The 16,068-nt window shown below is 44.6% G+C and overlaps 1 protein-coding gene across 1 annotated transcript in view; it reads left to right on the forward strand.

Annotated features, from left to right (window-relative positions):
- LOC129847479 (CD82 antigen-like) overlaps window positions 1-16,068 on the forward strand; it is a 58,370-nt gene that overhangs the window by 26,709 nt on the left and 15,593 nt on the right. The window contains exons 3-4 of the mRNA XM_055915286.1: window positions 8,659-8,783; window positions 10,962-11,036. Of these exons, the coding sequence (XP_055771261.1) occupies window positions 8,659-8,783; window positions 10,962-11,036 (200 nt within the window). The remainder of the gene's footprint in view (window positions 1-8,658; window positions 8,784-10,961; window positions 11,037-16,068) is intronic.

Consider the following 16,068-nt stretch of genomic DNA (forward strand, 5'->3'; position numbering starts at 1 on the left):
CCCATATTACCAGAGGTCTTGTCTCTAGCCTAAACAGTTATATAAATATGACCAGAGGTCTGGTCTTGTCTCTAGTCTAAACAGTTATATAAATGACCCATATTACCAGAGGCAACTTCTCTTTCTACTGGGATTCACGCGCATTTGATATAATTTCACAAAACCATGTCGTGGGCGGTTTTTAAACTAATCCCGGTTTGCTAATTATTGGTTTGATAACGAACCAAGTCATGTTCAGTCATGTTACATAGCTAGCTAACAACCTGGTAACTTCACACTAGGTTTAGTCACATCTGATTGGTCCAGGAAGAAAGGAAAAGGGTTTGCTTCTCATGAGATGTGATTCAATGGTAGGATTCATATAGGCCTAATGGGAGACTGAACTATATAGGATTCATATAGGCCTAATGGGAGACTAAACTATGTAGGATTCAAATAGGCCTAATGGGAGACTAAACTATGTACGATTCATATAGGGCTAATGGGAGACTAAACTATGTAGGATTCATATAGGGCTAATGGGAGACTAAACTATATAGGATTCATATAGGCCTAATGGGAGACTAAACTATACTATATAGGATTCATATAGGCCTAATGGGAGACTAAACTATATAGGATTCATATAAGCCTAATGGGAGACTAAACTATATAGGATTCATATAGGCCTAATGGGAGACTAAACTATATAGGATTCATATAGGCCTAATGGGAGACTAAACTATATAGGATTCATATAGGCCTAATGGGAGACTAAACTATATAGGATTCATATAGGCCTAATGGGAGACTAAACTATATAGGATTCATATAGGCCTAACGGGAGACTAAACTATATAGGATTCATATAGGCCTAATGGGAGAGTAAACTATATAGGATTCATATAGGCCTAATGGGAGACTAAACTATATAGGATTCATATAGGCCTAATGGGAGACTAAACTATATAGGATTCATATAGGCCTAATGGGAGACTAAACTATATAGGATTCATATAGGCCTAATGGGAGACTAAACTATGTAGGATTCATATAGGCCTACGGGAGACTAAACTATATAGGATTCATATAGGCCTAATGGGAGACTAAACTATATAGGATTCATATAGGCCTAATGGGAGACTAAACTATATAGGATTCATATAGGTCTAATGGGAGACTAAACTATATAGGATGCATATAGGTCTAATGGGAGACTAAACTATATAGGCCTAATGGGAGACTAAACTATATAGGATTCATATAGGTGTAACAGTATAACTTTAAACCGTCCCCTCGCCCCGACCCGGGCGCGAACCAGGGACCCTCTGCACACATCAACAACGGTTGCCCACGAAGCACGGTCGTTACCCATCGCTCCACAAAAGCCGCGGCCCTTGCAAAGCAAGGGGCAACACTACTTAAGTCTCAGAGCAAGTGACGTAACTGATTGAAATGCTACTAGCGCGTACCCGCTAACTAGCTAGCCATTTCACATCCGTTACACTCACCCCCCTTTCAACCTCCTCCTTTTCCGCAGCAACCAGTGATCCGGGTCAACAGCATCAATGTAACAGTATAACTTTAAACCGTCCCCTCGCCCCGACACAGGCGCGAACCAGGGACCCTCTGCACACATCAACAACGGTTGCCCACGAAGCACGGTCGTTACCCATCGCTCCACAAAAGCCGCGGCCCTTGCAAAGCAAGGGGCAACACTACTTAAGTCTCAGAGCAAGTGACGTAACTGATTGAAATGCTACTAGCGCGTACCCGCTAACTAGCTAGCCATTTCACATCCGTTACACTCACCCCCCTTTCAACCTCCTCCTTTTCCGCAGCAACCAGTGATCCGGGTCAACAGCATCAATGTAACAGTATAACTTTAAACCGTCCCCTCGCCCCGACACAGGCGCGAACCAGGGACCCTCTGCACACATCAACAACGGTCGCCCACGAAGCACAGTCGTTACCCATCGCTCCACAAAAGCCGCGGCCCTTGCAAAGCAAGGGGCAACACTACTTAAGTCTCAGAGCAAGTGACGTAACTGATTGAAATGCTACTAGCGCGTACCCGCTAACTAGCTAGCCATTTCACATCCGTTACATAGGCCTAATGGGAGACTAAACTATATAGGATTCATATAGGCCTAATGGGAGACTAAACTATATAGGATTCATATAGGCCTAATGGGAGAATAAACTATATAGGATTCATATAGGCCTAATGGGAGACTAAACTATATAGGATTCATATAGACCTAATGGGAGACTAAACTATATAGGATTCATATAGGCCTAATGGGAGACTAAACTATATAGGATTCATATAGGCCTAATGGGAGACTAAACTATATAGGATTCATATGGGCCTAATGGAAGACGAAACTATAAAACAACTCTCTTTCTGCTGCTCCTTACATTCTGTTTGGTGCCTAACGTTTTAAAAGTTGGGAGCAGTGTCTGTTTGTGTGTGTCAAATCATTTTATTTGTCACATACACATGGTTAGCAGATGTTAATGCGAGTGTAGCGAAATGCTTGTGTTTCTAGTTCCGACCGTGCAGTAATGTGTGTGTGTGTGTGTGTGTGTGTGTGTGTGTTAACTAAACAGTAAAGAAGGTTTCATGCAGTGTTGTCCCCTGACCGACACAATGACATACAGCCCATTATGCATCTATATTCATTCCTGCCATTCCTCCAGACCAATCACAGCTAGGCGTTTGCAAATATGAGCCAATCATCCACTCTATGCAGTATTCTATTATACACTGAACAGGGTGGAGTTAAATTCAATGTGTTGTATTGACTAGAAGGGGAAGTTAAATTCAATGTTTTGTATTGACTAGAAGGGGAAGTTAAATTCAATGTGTTGTATTGACTAGAAGGGGGAAGTTAAATTCAATGTGTTGTATTGACTAGAAGGGGAAGTTAAATTCAATGTTTTGTATTGACTAGAAGGGGGAAGTTAAATTCAATGTGTTGTATTGACTAGAAGGGGGAAGTTAAATTCAATGTTTTGTATTGACTAGAAGGGGAAGTTAAATTCAATGTTTTGTATTGACTAGAAGGGGAAGTTAAATTCAATGTTTTGTATTGACTAGAAGGGGGAAGTTAAATTCAATGTGTTGTATTGACTAGAAGGGGGAAGTTAAATTCAATGTGTTGTATTGACTAGAAGGGGGAAGTTAAATTCAATGTGTTGTATTGACTAGAAGGGGGAAGTTAAATTCAATGTGTTGTATTGACTAGAAGGGGGAAGTTAAATTCAATGTGTTGTATTGACTAGAAGGGGGTATTGACTAGAAGGGGCAGTTCAGTGACAGGTTTTTAGGGAACGTTTAGATAACAGGAACATGTGTCTGGGGGATGGGGCGAACAGGATGCCAGGCCACAGATTTTTTTTTATTTAATTAAATTTTTTATTTAATCAAAAAATTTCCCTCCGTGATATCGCGATACTAATTGGTATAATTGGTGAGACTTGGTCGTATATCGTTAGGAAAATGTTATCGTGACAACCCTAGTGTGAGCTGTAGTAACGGTCTATACCAAGGTCTTTATAGTGGCCTGTAGTGGTTTGATCTGTAGTAAGGGTCTTTATAGTGGCCTGTAGTGGTTTGATCTGTAGTAAGGGTCTATACCAAGGTCTTTATAGTGGCCTGTAGTGGTTTGATCTGTAGTAAGGGTCTATACTAGGGTCTTTATAGTGGTCTGTAGTGGTTTGATCTGTAGTAAGGGTCTATACCAGGGTCTTTATAGTGGTCTGTAGTGGTTTGATCTGTAGTAAGGGTCTATACCAAGGTCTTTATAGTGGCCTGTAGTGGTTTGATCTGTAGTAAGGGTCTATACCAAGGTCTTTATAGTGGTCTGTAGTGGTTTGATCTGTAGTAAGGGTCTATACCAGGGTCTTTATAGTGGTCTGTAGTGGTTTGATCTGTAGTAAGGGTCTATACCAAGGTCTTTATAGTGGTCTGTAGTGGTTTGATCTGTAGTAAGGGTCTATACCAGGGTCTTTATAGTGGTCTGTAGTGGTTTGATCTGTAGTAAGGGTCTATACCAAGGTCTTTATAGTGGCCTGTAGTGGTTTGATCTGTAGTAAGGGTCTATACCAGGGTCTTTATAGTGGCCTGTAGTGGTTTGATCTGTAGTAAGGGTCTTTATAGTGGCTGTAGTGGTTTGATCTGTAGTAAGGGTCTTTATAGTGGCCTGTAGTGGTTTGATCTGTAGTAAGGGTTTATACCAAGGTCTTTATAGTGGCCTGTAGTGATTTGATCTGTAGTAAGGGTCTTTATAGTGGCCTGTAGTGGTTTGATCTGTAATAAGGGTCTTTATAGTGGCCTGTAGTGGTTTGATCTGTAGTAAGGGTCTTTATAGTGGCCTGTAGTGGTTTGATCTGTAGTAAGGGTTTATACCAAGGTCTTTATAGTGGCCTGTAGTGGTTTGAATCAGGAATTATGTGAGGAGGAGTTGAAACAAAGCCCAACCAGCCTAACGATCATTCCAGAGCTGGTTGTCCCAAGTGGCACCCTATTCCCGACATATAGTGCACTACATTTGACTAAGTAGTTCCACTCCCTCCTCCCACCGCCGTTCTCCCACCACTGTTCTCTCCTCCCACCACTGTGACCCCCCCACGCCCTCCTCCCACCACCATTCTCCCACCTCCCTCTTCCCACGCCCTCCCCCCACCTCCCTCCTCCCACGCCCTCCCCCCCACCTCCCTCCTCCCACGCCCTCCCCACACCACGTAAACCTATGATTTCTTTGTTTTTGGGGATCCAGCTGCAGGCCTCTACAACCACTCCCCCGGGTTCTATCCCAGGGGCCCCAGGCCACTCACACCACTCCCCCGGGTTCTATCCCAGGGGCCCCAGGCCTCTCCCTCCACTCCCCCGGGTTCTATCCCAGGGGTCCCAGTCCTCTCCCTCCACCCACCACTCCCCCGGGTTCTATCCCAGGGGCCCCAGGCCTCTCCCTCCACCCACCACTCCCCTGGGTTCTATCCCAGGGGCCCCAGTCCTCTCCCTCCACCCACTACTCCCCTGGGTTCTATCCCAGGGGCCCCAGGCCTCTCCCACCACTCCCCTGGGTTCTATCCCAGGGGCCCCAGGCCTCTCCCTCCACCCACCACTCCCCTGGGTTCTATCCCAGGGGCCCCAGGCCTCTCCCTCCACTCCCCCGGGTTCTATCCCAGGGGTCCCAGTCCTCTCCCTCCACCCTCCACTCCCCCGGGTTCTATCCCAGGGGCCCCAGGCCTCTCCCTCCACCCTCCACTCCCCTGGGTTCTATCCCAGGGGCCCCAGTCCTCTCCCTCCACCCACCACTCCCCTGGGTTCTATCCCAGGGGCCCCAGGCCTCTCCCTCCACCCACCACTCCCCTGGGTTCTATCCCAGGGGCCCCAGGCCTCTCCCTCCACCCTCCACTCCCCTGGGTTCTATCCCAGGGGCCCCAGTCCTCTCCCTCCACCCACCACTCCCCTAGGTTCTATCCCAGGGGCCCCAGGCCTCTCCCGCCACTCCCCTGGGTTCTATCCCAGGGGCCCCAGTCCTCTCCCTCCACCCACCACTCCCCCGGGTTCTATCCCAGGGGCCCCAGGCCTCTCCCGCCACTCCCCTGGGTTCTATCCCAGGGGCCCCAGTCCTCTCCCTCCACCCACCACTCCCCTGGGTTCTGTCCCAGGCCTCTCCCTCCACCCACCACTCCCCCGGGTTCTATCCCAGGGGCCCCAGGCCTCTCCCACCACCCTCCACTCCCCTGGGTTCTATCCCAGGGGCCCCAGTCCTCTCCCTCCACCCACCACTCCCCTGGGTTCTATCCCAGGGGCCCCAGGCCTCTCCCTCCACCCACCACTCCCCTGGGTTCTATCCCAGGGGCCCCAGGCCTCTCCCTCCACCCTCCACTCCCCTGGGTTCTATCCCAGGGGCCCCAGTCCTCTCCCTCCACCCACCACTCCCCTGGGTTCTATCCCAGGGGCCCCAGGCCTCTCCCGCCACTCCCCTGGGTTCTATCCCAGGGGCCCCAGTCCTCTCCCTCCACCCACCACTCCCCTGGGTTCTGTCCCAGGCCTCTCCCTCCACCCACCACTCCCCCGGGTTCTATCCCAGGGGCCCCAGGCCTCTCCCACCACCCTCCACTCCCCCCGGGTTCTATCCCAGGGGCCCCAGGCCTCTCCCGCCACCCTCCACTCCCCCCGGGTTCTTTCTATCCCAGGGGCCCCAGTCCTCTCCCTCCACCCACCACGGGTTCTATCCCAGGGGCCCCAGGCCTCTCCCTCCACCCTCCACTCCCCTGGGTTCTATCCCAGGGGCCCCAGTCCTCTCCTTCCACTCCCCCGGGTTCTGGTATCTGTTCTCTAGTCGTTCCTCTCTGTCTGTGATGTGCTGCATGGTCTCTGTGTCTCTTAACCAGATACGTGTCTGGTTAAACTGCTTTTGCTGGGAATGAGGGTTCCCAACCAGCGGTTGACATATTCCTTCAGTAATATGGCCACAGTCGCTTAGAATCAGAAGAAGAAGAAATCAGACAGCATGGCATTATTGAACTTCCTGTATTCCACATTAGTCACACGCTAGAGTATAGCGCTAACCAACCACAGCTATTTCATCACAGTATTAACTAGGATACGTTTTTTTCTGTGTATTTAGTCCACTTTGTCTCTATGACCTATATACATTTGGCTGTGTTTCACATCTTGCATAAGCATTTCTTGCAAGTAATCATTTCGCTGACAATGCGCTGACAAAAAAACACTTTGAATTGCCTGGTGTGCCAGATGTTTCTGCCATTTCTACTGCAAACCTCTGGGGATCTCAGGAGCTAGTCTCTGTCTCCAAGGAGGACGTCTCCTTAAACTAAAGACTTTAGATGAGGTTGAACTGTTCGTTCTCTGTCCCAGTGGTGGTTTCTGGACTTTGCAGAGAGTTTGGGCCTCCGTGATGACACGCTGTTGGTTCCAGACCTCCGCAGTGATCCACAGAAACACGCTTCTCTCGTTCCTTTGAAAGCCTCAGAATGTTTGGCAGTGCCACACACACACACACACACACACACACACACACACACACACACACACACACACTGAGAACAGTGTCCTCAGAGTAACATATATCAGTCCTCCTCTTGCCAGACATAATCTATGTCCCAAATTACACCCTGTTCCCTATATAGTGCACAATATTTAAACAGTTTTTCAGTGAACTTTTTGGTCAAAAGTAGTGCACTAAATAGGGGAAAGGGTGTCCGTTTGAAATGCAGACCTAATCTCTCTCTGGCTCCAGTAGACTCTCTAAAAAAAAAATTTAAAAAAAAATGTTTTTTAGAAGCCTGGATTCCCAGAACTGTTTCCATGAATAGATATGTTGGTGTGAGATCCAGAACTGTTTCCATGAACAGATATGTTGGTGTGAGATCCAGAACTGTTTCCATGAACAGATATGTTGGTGTGAGATCCAGAACTGTTTCCATGAACAGATATGTTGGTGTGAGATCCAGAACTGTTTCCATGAATAGATATGTTGGTGTGAGATCCAGAACTGTTTCCATGAACAGATATGTTGGTGTGAGATCCAGAACCGTTTCCATGAACAGATATGTTGGTGTGAGATCCAGAACTGTTTCCATGAACAGATATGTTGGTGTGAGATCCAGAACTGTTTCCATGAACAGATATGTTGGTGTGAGATCCAGAACTGTTTCCATGAACAGATATGTTGGTGTGAGATCCAGAACTGTTTCCATGAACAGATATGTTGGTGTGAGATCCAGAACTGTTTCCATGAACAGATATGTTGGTGTGAGATCCAGAACCGTTTCCATGAACAGATATGTTGGTGTGAGATCCAGAACCGTTTCCATGAACAGATATGTTGGTGTGAGATCCAGAACTGTTTCCATGAATAGATATGTTGGTGTGAGATCCAGAACTGTTTCCATGAACAGATATGTTGGTGTGAGATCCAGAACTGTTTCCATTAACAGATATGTTGGTGTGAGATCCAGAACTGTTGGTGTGAGATCCAGAACTGTTTCCATTAACAGATATGTTGGTGTGAGATCCAGAACTGTTGGTGTGAGATCCAGAACCGTTTCCATGAACAGATATGTTGGTGTGAGATCCAGAACTGTTTCCATGAATAGATATGTTGGTGTGAGATCCAGAACTGTTTCCATGAACAGATATGTTGGTGTGAGATCCAGAACTGTTTCCATGAACAGATATGTTGGTGTGAGATCCAGAACTGTTTCCATGAACAGATATGTTGGTGTGAGATCAATGTCCTTATTGGTTTTGTGGGAATGAGTTGCCTTAGAGGAAGATGTCTGTTATATTCTACTGTCTGTCTACCTGTCAGACAGGAAGCAGAACATGGTGTCTGCTAAGGGATGAATGGGCTAAAATGCCTGTCACTTTGTATACATAGTAGGTGTGCTAAAATGCTAGCCTGTGTATAGCCTACATCAGACTGCTTAAATACAAGCCTGCACAGTAGCCGATTGCTATACTGCTAACCTATATGTGTTTACGGCAGATATGCTAACGAGTCTGCTTGTTCCCACCTCTACAGAGGAGTCCCCCATGGTGTACTGTCGGTATGCTAAAATGCTAACCTATATATGGTTTTTACCATAGCGACGCTAATGTGCTAACCTGCGAGTGTTGCTTGTTTCTCTCTACAGAAGAGTCCTCCACAGTGCTGAAGATAGCTTCCTACATCCTGATAGGTGTAGGTGGTCTCTCCATGTTGATGGGCTTCCTGGGTTGTCTGGGGGCTATCTACGAGATCCGCTGTCTGCTGGGCCTGGTGAGCACACACACGCACACGCACAGGCACACACACACACACACACACACACACACAACTTACAATCAGTGGTGCATGAAGTTAAAGTCAAAATCATCTTTAAAAAATTGCTGCCATCTCCAAAACCTACACAGTGGACAAAATATTAGGAACACCTGCTCTGTCCATGACACAGACTGACCAGGTGAATCCAGGTGAAAGCTATGATCCCTTATTGATGTCACCTCTTAAATCCACTTCAATCAGTGTAGATGAAGGGGAGGAGAAGGATTCTTAAACCTTGAGACAATTGAGACATGGATTGTGTATGTGGGCCATTCTAAGGGTGAAAGGGCAAGACCAAAGCCTTTGCACGGGGTATGGTAGTAGGTGTCAGGTGCACTGATTTAGTTTATCAAGGACTGCAACGATGCTGGGTTTTTCACGCTCAACAGTTTCCTGTGTGTATCAAGAATGGTCCACAACCCAAAGGACATCCAGCTGTGACACAACTGTGGGAAGCATTGGAGTCAACATGGGCCAGCATCCCTGTGGAACGCTTTCAACACCTTGTAGAGTCCATGCCCCGACAAGTTGAGGCTGTTCCGAAGACTAAAAGGGGGTGCAACTCAATATAAGGAAGGTGTTCCTAATGTTTTGTCCACTCAGTGTTTGCTAGTGTGAATGCATTACAAACTACTGCTACTGTACAGGGAGGAGTCGCTCACAAAGCCCTGTGGCTGTTCCAGTGGATATTGTAGCAACAGAAAGCCCCGTGGCTGTTCCAGTGGGTATTGTAGCAACAGAAAGCCCCGTGGCTGTTCCAGTGGATATTGTAGCAACAGAAAGCCCCATGGCTGTTCCAGTGGATATTGTAGGAACAGAAAGCCCCGTGGCTGTTCCAGTGGGTATTGTAGGAACAGAAAGCCCCGTGGCTGTTCCAGTGGGTATTGTAGCAACAGAAAGCCCTGTGGCTGTTCCAGTGGGTATTGTAGCAACAGAAAGCCCCGTGGCTGTTCCAGTGGGTATTGTAGCAACAGAAAGCCCCGTGGCTGTTCCAGTGGATATTGTAGCAACAGAAAGCCCCGTGGCTGTTCCAGTGGATATTGTAGAAGAAAGCCCCGTGTCTGTTCCAGTGGGTGTTGTAGCAGAAAGCCCCGTGGCTGTTCCAGTGGATATTGTAGCAGAAAGCCCCATGGCTGTTCCAGTGGATATTGTAGCAACAGAAAGCCCCGTGGCTGTTCCAGTGGATATTGTAGCAGAAAGCCCCGTGTCTGTTCCAGTGGGTGTTGTAGCAGAAAGCCCCGTGGCTGTTCCAGTGGATATTGTAGCAGAAAGCCCCATGGCTGTTCCAGTGGATATTGTAGCAACAGAAAGCCCCGTGGCTGTTCCAGTGGATATTGTAGCAACAGAAAGCCCCGTGGCTGTTCCAGTGGGTATTGTAACAACAGAAAGCCCCGTGGCTGTTCCAGTGGATATTGTAGCAACAGAAAGCCCCGTGGCTGTTCCAGTGGGTGTTGTAGCAACAGAAAGCCCCGTGGCTGTTCCAGTGGGTATTGTAACAACAGAAAGCCCCGTGGCTGTTCCAGTGGATATTGTATCAACAGAAAGCCCCGTGGCTGTTCCAGTGGGTGTTGTAGCAACAGAAAGCCCCGTGGCTGTTCCAGTGGATATTGTAGCAACAGAAAGCCCCGTGGCTGTTCCAGTGGATATTGTAGCAACAGAAAGCCCCATGGCTGTTCCAGTGGATATTGTAGCAGAAAGCCCCGTGTCTGTTCCAGTGGGTGTTGTAGCAACAGAAAGCCCCATGGCTGTTCCAGTGGATATTGTAGCAGAAAGCCCCGTGTCTGTTCCAGTGGATATTGTAGCAACAGAAAGCCCCATGGCTGTTCCAGTGGATATTGTAACAGAAAGCCCCGTGTCTGTTCCAGTGGGTGTTGTAGCAGCATCAAGGAGATGATGCAGATCCTTTCCAGGGTTACTACTGTAGTTTTTGGAAGTTCACATCCTAGTCAATTATTTACATACATAGTTGAATGCATAATGCATTTCTATTTGTTGATGTCTGAATGATGCTGCAGGTGAGGATGTCTGGTATGTGGGTTGGGGATTGGGCGGATGTGTTTATGCATTTTTATGACGGACTGTTGCCACGGTGATGTCGTCTCATATATCACACGATCCTCTCTTCCTCCACAGTACTTCACCTGCCTGCTGCTGATTCTGATTGGTCAGGTGGCAGCCGGTGTACTCATCTACTTCCAGAAGGACCTGGTGAGTGATGTCACTTCCGGTTTACACCTGTTGTTGTTGGTCGGGTTCAGGAAAGAGAAACTTACTGATTGTGGCTGATAGAAATACTGTGTATGACTTTACCATTCTTACATGTCAGAAAAGTATGTCATTTCATTTTGTCATTTAGCAGACGCTCTTATCCAGAATGACTTACAGGAGCAATTATGGTCAAGTGCCTTGCAGATTGTTTCACCTAGTCAGCTCGGGGATTCGAACCAGCGACCTTTTGGTTACTGGCCCAAAGCTGTTAACTGCCGCTGCTCTTAACCACTAGACTAGCTGCCAACGTCTGTTCTACACGGTGTAAATGTGTACCTGAACATTCCAGAATGTTGAACACAACCTGTTCTGTAGCAAATGACTCACTACACTCTTGAGACTACACCTTGTTTAAGGACTGATTACACCTTTTTAACTTTCAGTCAGAACACGCTACCAAAAGCTGTATTTACCCAATCTATAGGACCAGAACAACATTCTATAGGACCAGAACAACAGTCTATAGGACCAGAACAACAGTCTATAGGACCAGAACAACAGTCTATAGGACCAGAACAACAGTCTATAGGACCAGAACAACATTCTATAGGACCAGAACAACATATACATTCTATAGGACCAGAACAACATATACATTATATAGGACCAGAACAACATATGCATTCTATAGGACCAGAACAACATATACATTATATAGGACCAGAACAACATATGCATTCTATAGGACCAGAACAACATATACATTCTATAGGACCAGAACAACATATGCATTCTATAGGACCAGAACAACATATGCATTCTATAGGACCAGAACAACAAATACATTCTATAGGACCAGAACAACATATACATTATATAGGACCAGAACAACATATACATTCTATAGGACCAGAACAACATATGCATTCTATAGGACCAGAACAACATATACATTATATAGGACCAGAACAACAATCTATAGGACCAGAACAACAATCTATAGGACCAGAAAAACATTCTATAGGACCAGAACAACATATACATTCTATAGGACCAGAACAACATATACATTATATAGGACCAGAACAACATATACATTATATAGGACCAGAACAACAATCTATAGGACCAGAACAACAATCTATAGGACCAGAAAAACATTCTGTAGGACCAGAACAACATTCTATAGGACCAGAACAACATTCTATAGGACCAGAACAACATTCTATAGGACCAGAACAACATTCTATAGGACCAGAACAACATTCTATAGGACCAGAACAACATTCTATAGGACCAGAACAACATTCTATAGGACCAGAACAACATTCTATAGGACCAGAACAACAGTCTATAGGACCAGAACAACAGTCTATAGGACCAGAACAACAGTCTATAGGACCAGAACAACAGTCTATAGGACCAGAACAACAGTCTATAGGACCAGAACAACATTCTATAGGACCAGAACAACATTCTATAGGACCAGAACAACATTCTATAGGACCAGAACAACATTCTATAGGACCAGAACAACATTCTATAGGACCAGAACAACATTCTATAGGACCAGAACAACAATCTATAGGACCAGAACAACAATCTATAGGACCAGAACAACAATCTATAGGACCAGAACAACATTCTATAGGACCAGAACAACATTCTATAGGACCAGAACAACATTCTATAGGACCAGAACATCAATCTATAGGACCAGAACATCAATCTATAGGACCAGAACAACATTCTATAGGACCAGAACAACATATACATTCTATAGGACCAGAACAACATATACATTCTATAGGACCAGAACAACATATACATTCTATAGGACCAGAACAATATTCTATAGGACCAGAACAACAATCTATAGGACCAGAACAACAATCTATAGGACCAGAACAACATTCTATAGGACCAGAACAACATTCTATAGGACCAGAACATCAATCTATAGGACCAGAACATCAATCTATAGGACCAGAACAACATTCTATAGGACCAGAACAACAATCTATAGGACCAGAACAACAATCTATAGGACCAGAACAACATATACATTCTATAGGACCAGAACAACATATACATTCTATAGGACCAGAACAACATTCTATAGGACCAGAACAACATTCTATAGGACCAGAACAACAATCTATAGGACCAGAACAACATTCTATAGGACCAGAACAACAGTCTATAGGACCAGAACAACAGTCTATAGGACCAGAACAACAATCTATAGGACCAGAACAACAGTCTATAGGACCAGAACAACAGTCTATAGGACCAGAACAACATTCTATAGGACCAGAACAACATTCTATAGGACCAGAACAACATATACATTCTATAGGACCAGAACAACAATCTATAGGACCAGAACAACATTCTATAGGACCAGAACAACAATCTATAGGACCAGAACAACATATACATTCTATAGGACCAGAACAACATATGCATTCTATAGGACCAGAACAACATTCTATAGGACCAGAACAACATTCTATAGGACCAGAACAACATTCTATAGGACCAGAACAACATTCTATAGGACCAGAACAACAATCTATAGGACCAGAACAACATATACATTCTATAGGACCAGAACAACATATACATTCTACTGGACCAGAACAACATATACATTCTACTGGACCAGAACCACATTCTACTGGACCAGAACAACATATACATTCTACTGGACCAGAACAACATATACATTCTACTGGACCAGAACAATATATACATTCTGTAGGACCAGAACAATATATACATTCTGTAGGACCAGAACAACATATACATTCTACTGGACCAGAACAACATATGCATTCTATAGGACCAGAACAACATATGCATTCTATAGGACCAGAACAACATATAGATTCTATAGGACCAGAACAACATTCTATAGGACCAGAACAACATATACATTCTATAGGACCAGAACAACATTCTCTAGGGCCAGAACAACATATACATTCTATAGGACCAGAACAACATATACATTCTATAGGACCAGAACAACATATACATTCTATAGGACCATAACAACATATATATTCTATAGGACCAGAACAACATATATATTCTATAGGACCAGAACAAACTTCTATAGGACCAGAACAACATATACATTCTATAGGACCAGAACAACAATCTATAGGACCAGAACAACAATCTATAGGACCAGAACAACATTCTATAGGACCAGAACAACATTCTATAGGACCAGAACATCAATCTATAGGACCAGAACATCAATCTATAGGACCAGAACAACATTCTATAGGACCAGAACAACATATACATTCTATAGGACCAGAACAACATATACATTCTATAGGACCAGAACAACATATACATTCTATAGGACCAGAACAATATTCTATAGGACCAGAACAACAATCTATAGGACCAGAACAACAATCTATATTACCAGAACAACATTCTATAGGACCAGAACAACATTCTATAGGACCAGAACATCAATCAATAGGACCAGAACATCAATCTATAGGACCAGAACATCAATCTATAGGACCAGAACAACATTCTATAGGACCAGAACAACAATCTATAGGACCAGAACAACAATCTATAGGACCAGAACAACATTCTATAGGACCAGAACAACAATCTATAGGACCAGAACAACATTCTATAGGACCAGAACAACAGTCTATAGGACCAGAACAACAGTCTATAGGACCAGAACAACAGTCTATAGGACCAGAACAACAGTCTATAGGACCAGAACAACATTCTATAGGACCAGAACAACATATACATTCTATAGGACCAGAACAACAATCTATAGGACCAGAACAACATTCTATAGGACCAGAACAACATTCTATAGGACCAGAACAACAATCTATAGGACCAGAACAACATATACATTCTATAGGACCAGAACAACATATGCATTCTATAGGACCAGAACAACAATCTATAGGACCAGAACAACATTCTATAGGACCAGAACAACATTCTATAGGACCAGAACAACATTCTATAGGACCAGAACAACAATCTATAGGACCAGAACAACATATACATTCTATAGGACCAGAACAACATATACATTCTACTGGACCAGAAAAACATATACATTCTACTGGACCAGAACCACATTCTACTGGACCAGAACAACATATACATTCTACTGGACCAGAACAACATATACATTCTACTGGACCAGAACAATATATACATTCTGTAGGACCAGAACAATATATACATTCTGTAGGACCAGAACAACATATACATTCTACTGGACCAGAACAACATATGCATTCTATAGGACCAGAACAACATATGCATTCTATAGGACCAGAACAACATATAGATTCTATAGGACCAGAACAACATTCTATAGGACCAGAACAACATATACATTCTATAGGACCAGAACAACATTCTCTAGGGCCAGAACAACATATACATTCTATAGGACCAGAACAACATATACATGTAGAATAATAGGGAAGACATCAACACTATGAAATATCACACATGGAATCATGTAGTAACCAAAAAAGTGTTAAAGAATATCAAAATATATTTTTATTTGACATTCTTCAAAGTAGCCACCCTTTGCCTTGATGACAGCTTTGCACACTCCTTGAACGTGTAGGTGTGTCCCAACTTTTGACTGGTACTCTACATTCTACATGACGTGTACTCTACATTCTACCTGACTGGTGTACTGTACGTTCTACCTGACTGGTGTACTGTACGTTCTACCTGACTGGTGTACTGTACGTTCTACCTGACTGGTGTACTGTACGTTGTACCTGACTGGTGTACTGTACGTTGTACCTGACTGGTGTACTGTACGTTGTACCTGACTGGTGTACTGTACGTTGTACCTGACTGGTGTACTGTACGTTGTACCTGACTGGTGTACTGTACGTTGTACCTGACTGGTGTACTGTACGTTGTACCTGACTGGTGTACTGTACGTTGTACCTGACTGGTGTACTGTACGTTGTACCTGACTGGTGTACTGTACGTTGTACCT

This window comes from Salvelinus fontinalis, unplaced genomic scaffold, assembly GCF_029448725.1.
Source record: "Salvelinus fontinalis isolate EN_2023a unplaced genomic scaffold, ASM2944872v1 scaffold_0866, whole genome shotgun sequence".
NCBI classification, from domain to species: Eukaryota; Metazoa; Chordata; class Actinopteri; order Salmoniformes; family Salmonidae; genus Salvelinus; species Salvelinus fontinalis.